The 15,524-nt window shown below is 42.1% G+C and overlaps 1 protein-coding gene across 5 annotated transcripts in view; it reads left to right on the top strand.

Moving 5' to 3' along the window:
- NTNG1 (netrin G1) overlaps positions 1-11,791 on the top strand; it is a 349,817-nt gene extending 338,026 nt beyond the window's left edge. For all 5 annotated transcript variants that reach the window (XM_045081977.1, XM_045081973.1, XM_045081974.1 and 2 more), the window contains one exon: positions 9,982-11,791. In XM_045081977.1, coding sequence (XP_044937912.1) covers positions 9,982-10,211 — 230 coding nt within the window. In that variant the 3' untranslated portion in view covers positions 10,212-11,791. The remainder of the gene's footprint in view (positions 1-9,981) is intronic.
- The last annotated feature ends 3,733 nt before the right edge of the window (positions 11,792-15,524 follow it).

Raw genomic sequence — 15,524 nt, 5'->3', positions numbered from 1 at the left:
AGGTATTACATGAGCTGTGTGTAGAGGTCTAAGTCTGTACTTAGGGGGATCATGCTGGATAAATATTTGGGCTGCTACTCATCCTGACATAATGTCCTGTACTTTGAAACAGTGGTTTATACCCTGATGTGTGTTGCATCGTGTGTGACTAAGCCTCCCAACAAGCGCCATCTTTCACCTCGGGCAAAAAGAGTAGAGGCCGCACCTTTTTATTAAACTAGACGAGTGCATTTTCTGATACCAGATGAGAAACTGTGATTTCTCAGCACCGTTTTTATGAGCACCTTGCCTGTGTCTGTATCTGAAGGTGTTGACCTAAATAGGATTTCAATACATCATTAATGATCGCTTTGGGAAAAGATGCCCAGCCCTTGGCTTTGTGGGCTTCTTAGTGAATTCATTTTTTCTCAACATCAGCAAAGGCTTTTTTTTTTTTTTTTTGCAAGTTGCAAAGCCTGACAACTTTGGGGGGTTTTGGCCAGTGCCTCTTGCTCATTCATTGGAGTCACCTGTTATTTCTTCCATGCTAGCTGGGTTCCTGCCTACTGCAAACACAGGCTCCTTCAAAATGAATGTGGCTTTTTGTTTTTTTTAAGATTTTATTTATTTATTTGACAGACAGAAATCACAAGTAGGCAGAGAGGCAGGCACAGAAAGAGGGGGAGGCAGTCTCCCTGCCTAGCAGAGAGCCCGATGCAGGGATCAATCCCAGGACCCTGGGATCATGACTTGAGCCGAAGGCAGAGGCTTTAACCCACTGAGCCACACAGGTGCCCCAGCATTTTTTTTTTTATGATGTTTTGAGCAGTGTTTCCTTTGACTGGATCAGAGCAAGCATCACTCCCATAATCAGTGCTTTGAGATTAGATGACTGTGAATAGAATGGATTCTCTGTAGTATCAGAATGTGCTGTACTTGATTACCCACCCACGTCTGACCACCCGGCTGACAGCTCCACATTGCTACTTACAGCCATTTCAGCTCTGCTCCTTGACCTCGTAACACTGGTTAGGACCCAGTAGGCTGGATGCTGTCACACTGGAATCCTGCCCCTAGCACCACTGTCCCCAGATGCATCTAGACACAGACAGCAGTGGAAGTTGAGAGCAGGAGGGCAAGGATGTTTCTAACTGATGTCCTCCAAGTTGCAGTCTAGATACTGTTCACTTCTGAACTTATGCCCTGCCTCCGCAAAGCAGAAGCTAAAGCTGGGCTTCATGTAACCCTGAAAACAGATCTTCTGTACTGTGATTGGTACAGGACAGTGCATGTTGAGTGAGAGCACATAAGTCACCTTTGAGAAGACAGGCACTGCCCCTCTAAGCCGACCTCACACAACCTTGTGGAGGACACAACAGCTGAATACAAATATTCAAGAACTGCATGTTTGACCCCACACCATCTCAAGATTCATACCCACAGAGGACATATACAGATGCTGTCTTTGAGGGAGGACATTTGCTTCTGTTTTCACTTGAGTACCTTGACTTGGATAGGCGATGATGAATTCTTTATCTGGCAGGGTAGGAGCAAGCACCTCACTCTTACTCCCTGGGCTTCTAGCACTGGGGGTAGGGGGTGGATTGGGAAGATGTTGAACGTTAACAAAGTATCCTTAGGTTGTGTTTTATATTTTTTAAAAATACCTTCACATGATTCACCTTGAGGCTTTCAACAACTGGGAGGTGGGTGAACAGGACAAGTGTTACTCTTCTTGCTTCAGAAGCAAGGATAGAGAAGCACAAAGAGGTAAAACAATTTCCCCAAGTTCACACAACCCATTTACTAAAGAAACCTGGCTTGAATCACAAGTTCTCTTCACCTCATTCCCTTGACACCACCTCAGTGCTTCTAGTGCAAGTCAAGAGAAAAACTATGCCTGCTCCATGGGGCACTAGATAAGACCAATGGGCAAAACCAATCAATTCAAAACAGCCACGCAAGTAATCACCAGGACTCATAATATTGCAGAAGTCTAACTATCATCACATATTTGATGAAAAAGAGGAGAAATTCCTCACTCTTTGACTCTTAAGACGATAGGCTCCCCATGAAAAATACCCACGCAAATCATAACGTTCAAGAGAATTTTAAAAATACGTACTTCCAACTCGTTCCCTAACTTTCTAGCTGTCATTAGAACTTAAGCTTTACAGAAGTGACTGCATTGTCTGCCTGGCTCCCACCATGTGCCCATCATCTAGAACAGTGCCTGGTTGGGTGTTGGATGGAAGTTTGGATAGATGTCACTGAGTGGCTTCATGATATGTCCAAGACCTCACAGCAAATGGATGGCTAATCAGAACTAGAACCCAGGTTTCATGAATCTTCATCAGTATTTTCTCTGCTGTACCCCATCACCAGTCATAGCCAGACCTAAGTGGGAAAAGATGGGGGGAAGCGTAGTTAGTGTGCCCAGAATTCACAAAAGGCCATGAGATACCAGCCAACAGAGATTCTTCCATACCCCAGGAGCTAACCTGTAGTTCCAATTTTATATCCCACAGCTCACAACATCATATCACAGCCGCCAAGGCTGAATAAGTGGGTCATAATCATAGCTCTTTATCTTCCTGCCACAAAATTCTCAAATGCCTAAATCAGAACTGAATGTTGCACACATGCCTTTGTTATTAGCCTGTTTGGTAGAGGTTATTCACTCTTTGACGTTTCTTTGAAAAGGACGGAACAATTTGGAACATCTTTCCCTCTGCAATCCTGGGCTCGTTTCAGGTAGGGAAGGTAGAGGTCACTTTATTAATACAACCATCAAGGAAGGCTGTCATGGCAATGCATTGCATCGATCCCTTGAAGTGCCTGAGACAAAACCAAAAAGAGAAACTTTCAAGTCTATAAATACAGACCCAGCATTGCTCAAGCATAGCAGCTCACTGACAGGGTGAACCCAAATGTATAGCTTTGAACAAGACCCAAACACAGAAAAGAAAACTTCCCTTTTGTAATGCAGTGGATCGTCATGACCATAACGGGAATAAGTGACCCTTGAGGTCACCAAAGCAAAGAAGAATAGAACAAGCAGCAACACTAAGTTCTGGCTGGTGCCCATTTTGAGCATAGTGATCCCTCTGTGTCTGCTTTTCCATACCTTCCAGAAAGAACTAATGGAAGGAAAAGGAATCAAGATCTCATCATGGACATTTTGATGAGAGATTACAGTTTGGGAAGAGGAAATGTGTATGACAGTCAAGGAACCCACAAAAACAAGTTAAAGAATTGAATACTTTAGCTACATCCCTGTGGCTCTTATTGAAGCCAAAGGAAAAATAAGAAAGGAAACAGGGAGGAAGAAATGCTGCTCATTCCTATTTTTTCACTTTGAAAATTCTGAGGTTTTTTTTTTTTTTTTAAGAAGCTCATAGCAACTGTGGAAGCTTATTTATCTACTATTATATATCTTGCTTACTGAAGCTGTGATCGGAACTGTTATAAGACCTTGCCAACTATAGCCTCTCCACAAGGATTCCACAGTTCATCTTTTAGCCACATAACTCTTTGGGTCTAACATTAATACTATAACCCTATCTCTCAGTGGCCGCAGATCATTCTGGTTGCTCCATTTGAAAGCAATCTTAATACTGAAACCACAGGGCGTTATAGGTTATATGGTGTGATATTGGACACACCCTAAATGAATTATTTTTTATCAATGATAAAAGTATCCTTTAGAATACAGTCAAGCCAGTACCAAAGTAGGATTAGCTTTTCTGATATCTAAGGATATTTTATCATAATAAACACAATGTGTCTAGCAAATAACAATTTGCCACCAATACTGAATCAAGTGTTGTATAAGGGGTTTAAAGGCAAACCTTCCCTGTTTACAGAGATCACACACCCTTAGATTGTCAATAGCAATGAAGAAAGAGTCAGGACCTGTTTAATGTAAATACATCCTCAAGTAAGGTCAGGATTTTCAGTTGAGACAAATCCACACAGAAGGGCATCAAGTAAAGGAAGTGATAACTGCAAGGTGTGTGTTGGGTAGCAATCCCTGGTTGGATTTTTAATCTGCAGTGACATGCCTGATATTCTCAATATAGACCTTTGATATTTTTTATTACATTTTATGGATGAGCTGATTTGTACTTGGAGCTTTGCCAAAATGTGGTAGGAGAAGTCTGGAAGATACGAGATTTAATGCCAACAACATATACCCTGCCTATTCACAGTGTGGTATGAAGGCAGAACAGCAGGTCAGTACAAGTGAGAATCCACTAGGGATTACAGAGTTTATTTTGATTGCCTTGAGGACCATAGGATGTGTGCTGCATGCCACCATCTACTGTTTCTCCTGAACATTCTTTTCAATGTGAAGAGCAGGAATCTTGTAAATCAGGACCTCTGATTCTAGCTCCAGTTCTTCCGTAAATTGATTTCAGTTTCCTCATCTAGAATTTGTCTAGTTTCTGGAGTTTCCCCACACTCTAATTTTACTATTTCTAACATAGCAAGGTGGAACAAATTATATGACGAAGGTGATTTTCTTTCCTCTCTCATTCTTTCATTGTGAACAGGGCTAAAGGGTCTGTCTTAAATCCCAAGGTTCTGTATTTACTCCCCTCCAAGGGTAATCCATTCTTATAGTTCAACTTCAGGTATTTATAGTTGCCTCTAATTCCTATGGCTCTGTACCTTAAAACTCACTATTATTCTGTGATCTAGAATCAGCAAGACAACTTCCTTCCCCTTTGCCCAGTATATATAAGGACAACAGCTCCTCTCCTATGGCTGACACCCTGATCCAGAACTTCATCATTTTACCATCAACCTAAATTGAAGAGGGATTCTTTGTTGGGGGTAACCTGGAGTGGAGGTTGGGGGGGGGTGCTGCCCTGTGCATTGTGGGATATTTAGCAGCATCTCTGGCTTCTGTCCACTAGAGGCCAGTAGCCCTCCCTTGAGATGTGACAACCAAAAGTCTGCAGACATTGTCAAATGAACTCTGGGAGACAAAATCATCCACTGTTAAAAAACACCAATTTAGACTGACAACCAAAGACCTCTGTTAAATGTTAATTCCTTAAATTTCTCCAATCCTTTTTTTAATTATTCCAAAATCCCTTCTGTCAGATTCAATCAAGAGCATGTAATGCTTATTTTGCAATATCCTCCACCCAACTCAAAGTGCCCTTCCTCTCACACTCTTCCAGTCTATTTGTTTATCCCTAGATAGAGTCACACACAGCAGGAAGACTTCTAGGATTAAATTGTATGCCCTCAAATGATCACTGTATTTTGTTGACGTCTTTTCTTCTCAGGACCCTTCATGATCTTTCATTCTCTTCCTGTGGCCTAAATGCTGATATTATTCAGTGTTCTATCTAGAGCATTCATTTGTCCTCACTCTATATTCTACCAAGATTAGGTCTTCTATTCCCTTCACTTCACTCTTTGTAACAATGACCACCATCACTCCTGCTCCAAACCTGTATCTCCAGGATGACCTACCTCCTGAATAGTTAATTAGTTTTTCCAACTAAGAATAATACCCCTGAGGAAGAGCCTTCAGACCCCTCAAAGTCAGTACATCCAAAAAAGTGCATTTTCTTCCCTGCCCAAAGCCCTCCTCTGATCTACTTTTCTTTTCTTTTTATTTATTTATTTTTTTTAAAAGATTTTATTTATTTATTTGTCAGAGAGAGAGCGAGAGCGAGCACAGGCAGACAGAGTGGCAAGCAGAGTCAGAGGGAGAAGCAGGCTCCCTGCGGAGAAAGGAGCCCGATGTGGGACTCGATCCCATGATGCTGGGATGATGACCTGAGCTGAAGGCAGCTGCTTAACCAACTGAGCCACCCAGGTGTCCCTGATCTACTTTTCTTAATAAATTTTATTATAATGCATCTGAATACTGAAAACAGGAACCTCAGAATCTCTCTTACCCATTTCAAATCATCTGCATCCAAATCTATCCCCTCTCCCTCCCCATTGCTATTATCAGACCAAGCCCATTCTACTAAAGCATCTGGGCCCCTCTTCTCCAGTCTAACCTTTCTCTGGCCAAGCCTCACCTGTTTCTCTTCCATTTAAAATACCACCTTGCTCATAGGTTTTTGACAGCTTCCCACTGCCTATTATTGAAACTATGTTGCATATTATGTAGAATGTACCCAATCAGGCCACAGTCTACCTTTCTAGTCTCCATTTGCCCTGGGCATATCCCACATTCCAGCCACACCAGTCCATTTGCCATTCGCTAATGTGTTCCATGAGTCTCTCATTCAGGCTCCTGTCAGAAAACTGAAATGGCACTAGGCATTTCAATAGAGAGGATTCATTAAAGGAAACAGTTAAACAGGTGTTTTGGAATTTAGAAATGAGAATAGGACACTGAAGTCCCTCAGAGATAGTAGTAACTGTGTATAAGCAGGAAATAGTACCACTCCTGGGCAGAGGGATCACAGGAAAGAGGATGGATTATTAGCAACTAAAAGGACAGAGAGGAGACCCCACAGACATGGGGGGATGTAATGCCGGGCTGCTGACTTGTACCTCTGAAACCTGGGCAGGAGCCCTTCGAGCTAAGCTCAAACCTGTAGAGAAGGAGCGCTGCTGGGTTGGTGCAGGAACCTTCTAAGGGGGAGAATAAAGCTAATTCTGAATAAAGCTATGCACTGGGATCAAATGCTGCTCCTGGGGTGAAGGGCCATCATGGGGCAACACTGAGGAAGAGCCATCAAATGGGAGAAAGGAAATCCCTTCACCTTCTCTGGTGCCTCTAGTGCTCCCAGTCGGTGGAAGCCGAAGACAAAGTGCATAAAGAAGGGTGCTTTTAGAGTTGAGAGACAATAGCTTAATAACCAGCACTCTGCACTTGCAAGTCTCCCTGTCTGCACTCATACAGTTTCCCCATCCATAACACTTCTTCTACCATTATCTGCCTAGAGTGCACTATTGTTCAAATACAATCTCCTTTCTAGAATCTTTTCTAATCTTCCCCCAAATAATTATTTACACCAGCATCTCAGTTCCCCTGGCGTTTTGCAAATGCTTCCTTTACAGTCTTTTTTTGTGTGTGTCATAGTTATTTCTGCATGTTTGTTTTGTTTTCTGCCAAACCGTGGGCTCCTTTAAGGCAGGTAGAGTTACAAACATACCATCGAGTGGGGTTGCCTGGCACACAACAGATGTTGACTGAAGTGGATGGAATTGATAAAGGCATGCTAATGAAATTATTATTAGATCATGTCCTGCCTATATTTTATCTTCCCAATCAGACTTGAACTCCATAGGAGCAGGGAACACGCTCTATCCTTTTTTTAAAATCTGTTCATGGTGTTTAGTACAAGGTTTCCTATGCTGAAGAAGAGGTCAGTGATATTTGTTAGCCAACTAGTTTATTCATTAAGCACCACAAATTTGGTACAAAAAAACATGTAGACGGAGGATAAATTAACGAATATCAGGTAAGATTTATAGTTAAGTTCAGATGTGTGCCTAGCACATGATTCCAATAGAATGCTGTACATATCAGTGATAATCTGTGTTTGTTGAATAGCACCATCAGGAGACTAAATGTAAAAAGTCTTATAGGGAATTCTAAAGTAATGAAATATATTCTAGATTTGATTTCTTCTGTTTATCTCTTACAGAAAAAAATTTACTTCCCCAATCCATGACATTATGAATCCTGGGTTACATCTGGTCCTTGCATAGTTACTCAATTTCTCACACTCACCAGCATCAACTAACAGATTATTTTAAATGTAGGGAAGGTATTGAATTTTAACTTAATCACCAGCTTCTTGGGAAAAAAAAAAAAGGAAAGAAAGAAGAAAGAAACCTCTGTCCAACAGCTGATTTACATTCAGGTCCAAGAAGAAAAATAGCTTTTTTTTTTTTTTAAGGAGAGCAATATTTAATTAACTATTGATTTCTTCTCAATTATTCAAGGCAAGCAATTATCGATATTGATAGAACAGATATTTCCCCACCTCTGGTGCCAAATGAAAGGAAATATCCCATTCAGCAATCTGCTGCCTGGGATAAGAAATGCTGAGAATCTCTAACTTAAAATGGAAACAGTTATTTAGATCTGTTTCTTCCATGTTACCCCAATTAAACAGATATTTCCTGAAGTGTAAGCAAAACAAAATGCTGAAAACCCATGGATGCTTCTCAAATTAACAACAACCAGTTTCAACAACCAGTTACACTCTACACATGTAAATTTTTGCATCCCTTCCACAGCTCTTGACATTTTTAACCATGGCACATAAAATACTATAATTTGTGTCTCATATTCAGGATTTCTGCCATCAATGAGAGGCAGCTTATATAATCATGAGATTATATAATGTCTGTCATATTTGTATGATATATATAATGAATGTCGAAATTTGGAGCCTAAAGGATTTAGGATGCCTGAATGGTCACTTCTGACATTTGCAGACAGCAAGTGTGGATACTTTTGAAAATTGTACCAATACATTACGCAGCTGTCTTAGAGGTCACTGAGGAAGAAGGTAAAACAAGGCCCCTTTAGGGCACTTTGGTATTAACTCTGTGAGAGTCCAATACCATCTTTCCTGAGCTCATTTGCGTACAAGGCATTAGCACATTTTGAAGGTGACATGACTACTGAACATGATTAATGGACAAGCAACATTCTGTAATGAATTACTACTTGGGATGGGTTTTTTTGGTGTTTTGTTGGCTTTTTTTTTTTTTCAGTACTTTGCACTTGATAGTAATATTGAGAGAGAGAGAGAGAGAGACTGTGTGTGTGTGTGTGTGTGTGTGTGAGTGTATGTGTTTAATTCATGTGGTCCCCCTGGGGAAATTTGACCATGACATTTTTAAAAAATGAAAAATGTTATAATTTATAAAAATCTACCTTTTCTGCTTTGCCCCTACCCCCCACCCTGCTCCAGAGTGGTTCTGTATATTAAATACTTAAGCAGCATATGTTGCTGGGAAGTGTTCTTGGCTCTTTTACTCTTTGTTGTTATTTTAATTTCCCTGGGTCCTATTTAACATTCTGCTAAATCAGTGAAACCTTGATTATCTAAAAGAATAGGAGACATGGAATTAATGAGGATAACCAGAACTTTGAAATAAGTAATTATTAAAGATGAAAATTACATGGCAGGGACCATGAATGAATTTTAGTGTCTGGAATTGTTTGCTTGATTTATTCGAACGGATTCTATTAATTGACGGACATCATGAAATTTTGGTAATCAGGGTCTCATCACTGCATTTTTTATTATTGCGGGAAATCAAGGTAACCTTGGGTTCTACTTCCCATATTTACAAGGCAATGAATATCCTAATAGGCTGTCAGGGGCAAATATGACTGCTTGTCCTCACTCTCCTCCCATGAAACCACTTTCTCTCTTCTGATCTGGCTGCCGCCTGCCTGGAGCATGCTGTCTGCCCCTGTCCCATACCCTCTCTCCTCACTCCCCGTTCGCTCTGTCTTCCCGCATGCAGCCGCTCGAATCACCTGCAGGGACAATGGCCCACCCCTTTGGAGGTTCTTGGTCATTTTAGCAATACTGCTTTGCATTTTAACTACCATTCATCTGCCTTTAAAACTCTGCATTCTTGTATCGGGCACTTGTCCTTTAAAAATGCAGGAGGTCACAACAGATCCCAGTTCTATTAACTGCCAAACCAGGAGTATTCCATTACTTTGTACTCGATAGCCTGAAATGGGCAATACTACCCAAGATCACAGCAAAAAAATCTATACGAAAAGGATAAATATGATTTAAAACACACACACACACACACACACACACACAAAAGCAGCAAACTACATTTGTTTGGAAATTGGGAGTCACATGCTTAGTTTGTCGCGGGGGCGTGGGGGGCGCACAAGATCGATAGAGTTTTTTTTTGTTTTTTGTTTTTTGTTTTTTAAGCTGAAAACATGCTGTAGTAGATGAACTGAAATTGATTCTGCTTCTTCTCCCCGCGCCCCACCCCACCCCCAACCCCCCACCCCCCGTTCTGCAGCGAATGTCTGCGACAATGAGCTCCTGCACTGTCAGAACGGAGGGACGTGCCACAACAACGTGCGCTGCCTCTGCCCAGCCGCCTACACGGGCATCCTGTGTGAGAAGCTGCGGTGCGAGGAGGCGGGCAGCTGCGGCTCCGACTCCGGCCACGGGGCGCCCCCGCCCGGCTCCCCCGCGCTGCTGCTGCTGACCGCGCTGCTGGGCACCGCCAGCCCCCTGCTGGTCTAGGCGAGCCACGGGCCACCAGCCCGCCCTGGGCCCGCCGCGGCAAGGGCGACAAGGGGGGAGGCCAAGGCGACCTGCAAGCATTCGCTACCAACAACATAGGAAACACACACTCAGACACCCCCACTCCAACACCGTGTACAAAAACTAAGAAGGCCTGACTGAACTAAGCCATATCTATCAGCCGCGGACAGCACACCCGAGTCAAGACTGTTAATTTCTGACTCCAGAGAAGTTGGCAGCTGTTGATACTCTCACCGCAAATCACCCGGCCAGCTGCGGAGCTTCTCGCCGACTGGGAAGGCTGCGACAGCCCCCCACCCAAACAGGAAAGACAACAAACAAATCAAGCAACCTAAAACCATTCGCTGCTCTCCCGTGGGGTGCCCCGGCACCACTGGCCCGGTGTGTGGACCAACCAAATAGAAGCGTTCTTTGCTGGCAGTGCACTGTGGGTATAAGGAAATCTGTTCCAAGCTGCCATATTGGCCTGCTTCGGTCCCCGAACCCCTTCCAACCTGTGCTTTAGTGAACGTTGCTCTGTAACCCTTGTTGGTTGAAAGATTTCTTTGTCTGATGTTAGTAATGCACACGTGTAACAGCCCCCCTCCAAAAGCTCAAGCCAGTCATACCCCGTCTATCTTAGCAGCACTGAAGTCACTCCCAGTGCGAGCACACATCCACTGTCCAAGAGTGGCTCTAGGAAAAAAGAAAGTGTATCTATCCTTTTGTATTCAAATGAAGTTATTTTTCTTGAAATACTGTAATATGTAGATTTTTTGTATTCTTGCCGATTTGTGTTACCAGACAATCTGTTAATGTATCTAATTCGAAGCAGCAAAGACTGACATTTTATTTTGTCCTCTTCCGTTCTGTTTTGTTTCATTGTGCAGAGACTTCTCTGTAAGGGCAACGAACGTGCTGGCATCAAAGAATATCAGTTTACATATATAACAAGTGTAATAAGATTCCACCAAAGGACATTCTAAGTGTTTTCTTGTTGCTTTAACACTGGAAGATTTAAAGAATAAAAATTCCTGCATAAATGATTTCAGGAATTTGTATTGCAGTTTCTTAAGATGAAAGGAGCAGCCACCAAGCAGTTCCACACTCACTTTACTGGTTTCTCTGTGGACTGAATACATTCAGCTGACGATTTAGTACCCAGGAAGATGGATTGATGTTCACTAGCTTGGACAACTTCAGCAAAATACGAGACTATTTCCACTTGGGAAAATTATAACAGCAAAAAAAAAAAAAAAAAATCTAAATGATTGCCAAGATCATGCCAAAGCCCGTTGGCAGAGTACTAAGAGACTTTGATTTTTAAGTCATGCTATTTTCACAGATTGATGTGATCATGTGACTCTAGGGATGCTGATCTCTGTATCTTCTCAAATGCAGTGTTTACATGGAGTATCATGAGAGGCAACCTGGAGAACCAGGAAGGTGGCAGGGAACTTGAGTGATTAGCTATTTGATTGAATATATTCAGACTTAGTATTTAGAGGAAATATCAACATATACAGCAGCAAGTTAGACATAACTGCTGTTCCTGAGAATAAAGTTTGTTTTAAGTACCACCCAAGGTGTACTAAATTGTTTCTGCCTTTTATCAGGCCAATGAATGTGCCAGACAGCGAGGGCAGGGGGGTGTGGGGGAACCCTTGCAAAGTCTCAAAGTGGCTCAAAGAGTGTATGTTCCGTTCCCAGCACACTGTTGTCCCACGGCTTACAAATGTGTTAGCAGCAGCAGCTCCTGGAATCAAAAACAATTATCAGCCCAAGCCAGAGTCTATCGGACAATGAAGTCCTTCATGACTTGGTAGAGCAATAATCCATGATAGTGTTAGGTTGGAAGCCTGCTCCCAGGCTGAATTCTTCACCCCGCCATGGGCCGGGGAGGGAGGGGGTGTCTTCTGATAAATAACCTGGGTGAAAACTAGATGAAGGAACATCATGTCTTATTGGTTTTGTTCCCAGAAAAGCCAATTCAAAACAGGCAATAAAAGGTAAACAGGTAATGCCTCTGCTGCCTGCCACCCCACGTCTAAGTCGATTGAATGTTTGTTATTCAAACCAAGTCTCTTTTGATGTAAGAAATAAAGAAAGAGGGAAATAAATTAGAGCTCTGGCTTAGTGCCAGGGTGGCCAACCAGAAATTGGAGATTTACATTAGAAGCATAAACAGCAAATTATATTTCAGACTCACCAAAGAAAACACATGAAAATGCTGATAACATACAGAGTTTGAGATTACTTATAATGAGGTGGATTTCTCATATTAAAATTGGAATTTAGGATGTCTTATAGTTTATTAGCACAAACCAAAGGCAGACTGTGTTATTTCTAGCAACGATGCACTTTATCATTTATCCACTCATGGCTTTGTCACAATGCTCAGGAATCAGGCTCTGCACATTGCAATACATGGGATCCCAAAAGCTAATTCTAAAATTTAATGAAGGCTTGATCTAAATCAATTCATCTGCATTTTATCTTTATGAGGCTATAAGAATCTAAATTGATGAGGAATATCTTGCGTTCCATGTATTTAGATATAGTTTTCTGAATTTCCTGAAGTGATGTGATCTGCTTTTAATAAAAATTCACTTTTAGGTATATAACAAATGGAAATGAAATGTTCTTTTTCATCTGGATTCTCAAGTTCTTCTAAAGGGTTTATTCCTTTGAAGAAACCCCAACTCCATGGATTTATTCATCTGCTGCTCTCCAGCATTCTTGCAAAGTGGGTTCCATCTACGGTATTATGGCTTTGAGAACAGGACTCAGCTGAAAAGTGGGGACTAAGCTGTTCATGTACTTAAGGTCCCAGTTCTTGCTTTGTCAATATTCCCTCAGAGCAAAAATATAATTCCATCCATCAACACTGTGAATGAGCATAAAACTGCAACAAAATTTTTGTCTGAAGCCTTAGCTATATACAAAGTATCACTATTTCTAAGACAGTAATTAGACTGCCCAGCTGTGATAGGGGAGAGATTGGTTTCTGACCCAGTACCAGCAGAGAGGGAGCACATCAGCCCCAGTGAACAGGGGCCCTTGCTTAGAGGTGCCCATCCTGACCCTCTTGTCACTTGGTTTTTGTAGCTGGGAACCTAGTATTTCCTACCTAGATGACCTCCAGCCACTTTAAAGGCATGTATGTCCCTCTTCTGGGAGCCCCAGTTCCTACAGGCAAGCAGCATCGTGCATCATGGCTACACATTCCTGGGTGCAAGGCGTGGCCAACAGTGAGTCTGTGTGGGTAGATTGGTGAATCAGTCCTGGCGGTGTACCCTGGAGAATTCTCACCTAAGCAAGAAGAAGCCCCTTGTGGTGCAAAGCAGAGCTCAGGGATGGAAGGAAAGGGGCTAAAGGGTGGGAGGGAGAGACTAGGGCTGCCTCAGGACCAGGGTCCAGATGGAAGGTACTCTGAGCTGGCTAAAGACTGTACATCGATACCTGGGTTTCCAATTCTTACAAAAGCATTCGCGTCGAAGTGGCAGATTGGAACGTATTTTATTCAACCCTGTGTTAGCTTGCCGTGTAACTTTTAACTCTTTAGCCACGTGGCACATGGGTTTTCATTGGTACTTTTGTCCCGGTCCCCACCTGTTGGATCTGCCTGGAAGGAAACACTGCACCAGGAGCCCTTTAATTAAATCACTAAGTTGACATAAATCACTCACCTGGGTAAGAGAAAGGTGCATGTTGGGGGACAGCATGGGCTACAGTTCAGGAGTTCCTATAGTGAATGTTCTGCCTTACCCTACCTGCCGCACCCTTTCTCGGACCTGCGCTGTGGCCTTCCTGGGTGGTAGGAAGTTTGGGATGGGCTGAAGGGCAGCTGTGAGGAAACCCTGAAGTAAGGTCTTTTGTCCCATTGCCGCCTCTCTCCCATCAATAATCCAGTATTACTAGGATGTAAAGACCCCGTACTCTGAAAAGGGTGCTCTGTGCATTATGGGATATGGGTTTGTTGTACCTCACCTGTTGTTCAAAATTGAATAAGATACCTGTTCAACAGTTTCTCTGCTCCCAGCCTTGCACAGAAATCTGTGGGAACTTCAAAATACATGTTCTATATATTTGTTACACATGGGACTCTCTTTTTTTTTTTTAAGATTTTATTTTTATTTATTTGACAGAGATCACAAGTAGAGAGGCAGGCAGAGAGAGAGGAGGGGAAGCAAGCTCCCTGCCGAGCAGAGAGCCCGATGCGAGGCTCGATCCCAGGACCCTGGGATCATGACCTCAGCCAAAGGCAGAGGCTTTAACCCACTGAGCCACCCAGGCGCCCTGGGACTCTCTTATGATCTGGTATAGTTTAAAAACTTCAGCTTCAGAAATCTGAATAGAGTTCCTTCCCCATTATGTTTATTCCCAGTCTTCCTTGGTAAGGGTGGGGATGGTAACAAGCTCTATATTAGAACAACATGAATAACCAGGTAAAACAATAGGATTGTTTTAATCCAATTAGAAAGCCTTAATGGTATATAAGAATGAAAAATAAAGTTAAGGAGCATCCCAGAGTCTTGATCCAAATGTCTGGTTGAGAGCAATTCCTTCTTGGCCTCAGGAAATCAGGACTAGATTCTAATCCATTTTCTATCTAAGAAATACTGAATGTTGATCTGGCACAAATATTCCTACAGTTCTGACCAGTCCCATATAGAAGAGTTTTTCCCTTTTAACCACATTTTCACTTTCTTACACTGAAAGTACCTTTTCCCTTTAGTTACCTAAAACAGATGCCGAGGATTTCCCACCATAAACTGCACATAAACATAATATGATGTCAGAAAAGATTAAGAATGCCAACTATCACATTTTGAATTTTCACCAGAATCTTGGGAACTTGGAGCCCTTTTACTTTCCACAACACCTGGGAAGGTGTGACTCATACTATTTTCATTTTGCATCTGAAGAATCAAATAACTAAGAAACAGATCTATTCAAATAAATAAGAAACAAATAACTAAGAATCAAATAACTAAGAAACAGATATCTCACTAGAAATGAGATAACATCTGTGAAAAACCCATTATTGAGATCGATCATGGCAGAAAAATTCTGCTCCTGACACATTTTTCGAGTAGGTCCTGGAAAAGCCTCTCAAGAAGACTTAAATGATCTTAGGGGTGTATTTACATTTGTACAGTTGAGCATCTAATCCTCCTCCTACCTTCTCCTGTCACCCAAGAGCTGCTTTTAATTGATGGGTGAATTAAAATAGAGTAGTAACATTTAAAATTATGTGATGTTTTTATTAACCTGAAATGATAGCTGGTGAAATGGGCCATTATTCCGTGA

The sequence above is a fragment of the Mustela putorius genome, unplaced genomic scaffold, assembly GCF_011764305.1.
Source record: "Mustela putorius furo isolate JIRA1106 unplaced genomic scaffold, ASM1176430v1.1 tig00000585_pilon_pilon_pilon, whole genome shotgun sequence".
Taxonomy (NCBI): domain Eukaryota; kingdom Metazoa; phylum Chordata; class Mammalia; order Carnivora; family Mustelidae; genus Mustela; species Mustela putorius.
The sequence above is the reverse complement of the archived record's forward strand: the minus strand, read 5'-3'. Positions and strand labels throughout refer to the sequence as shown.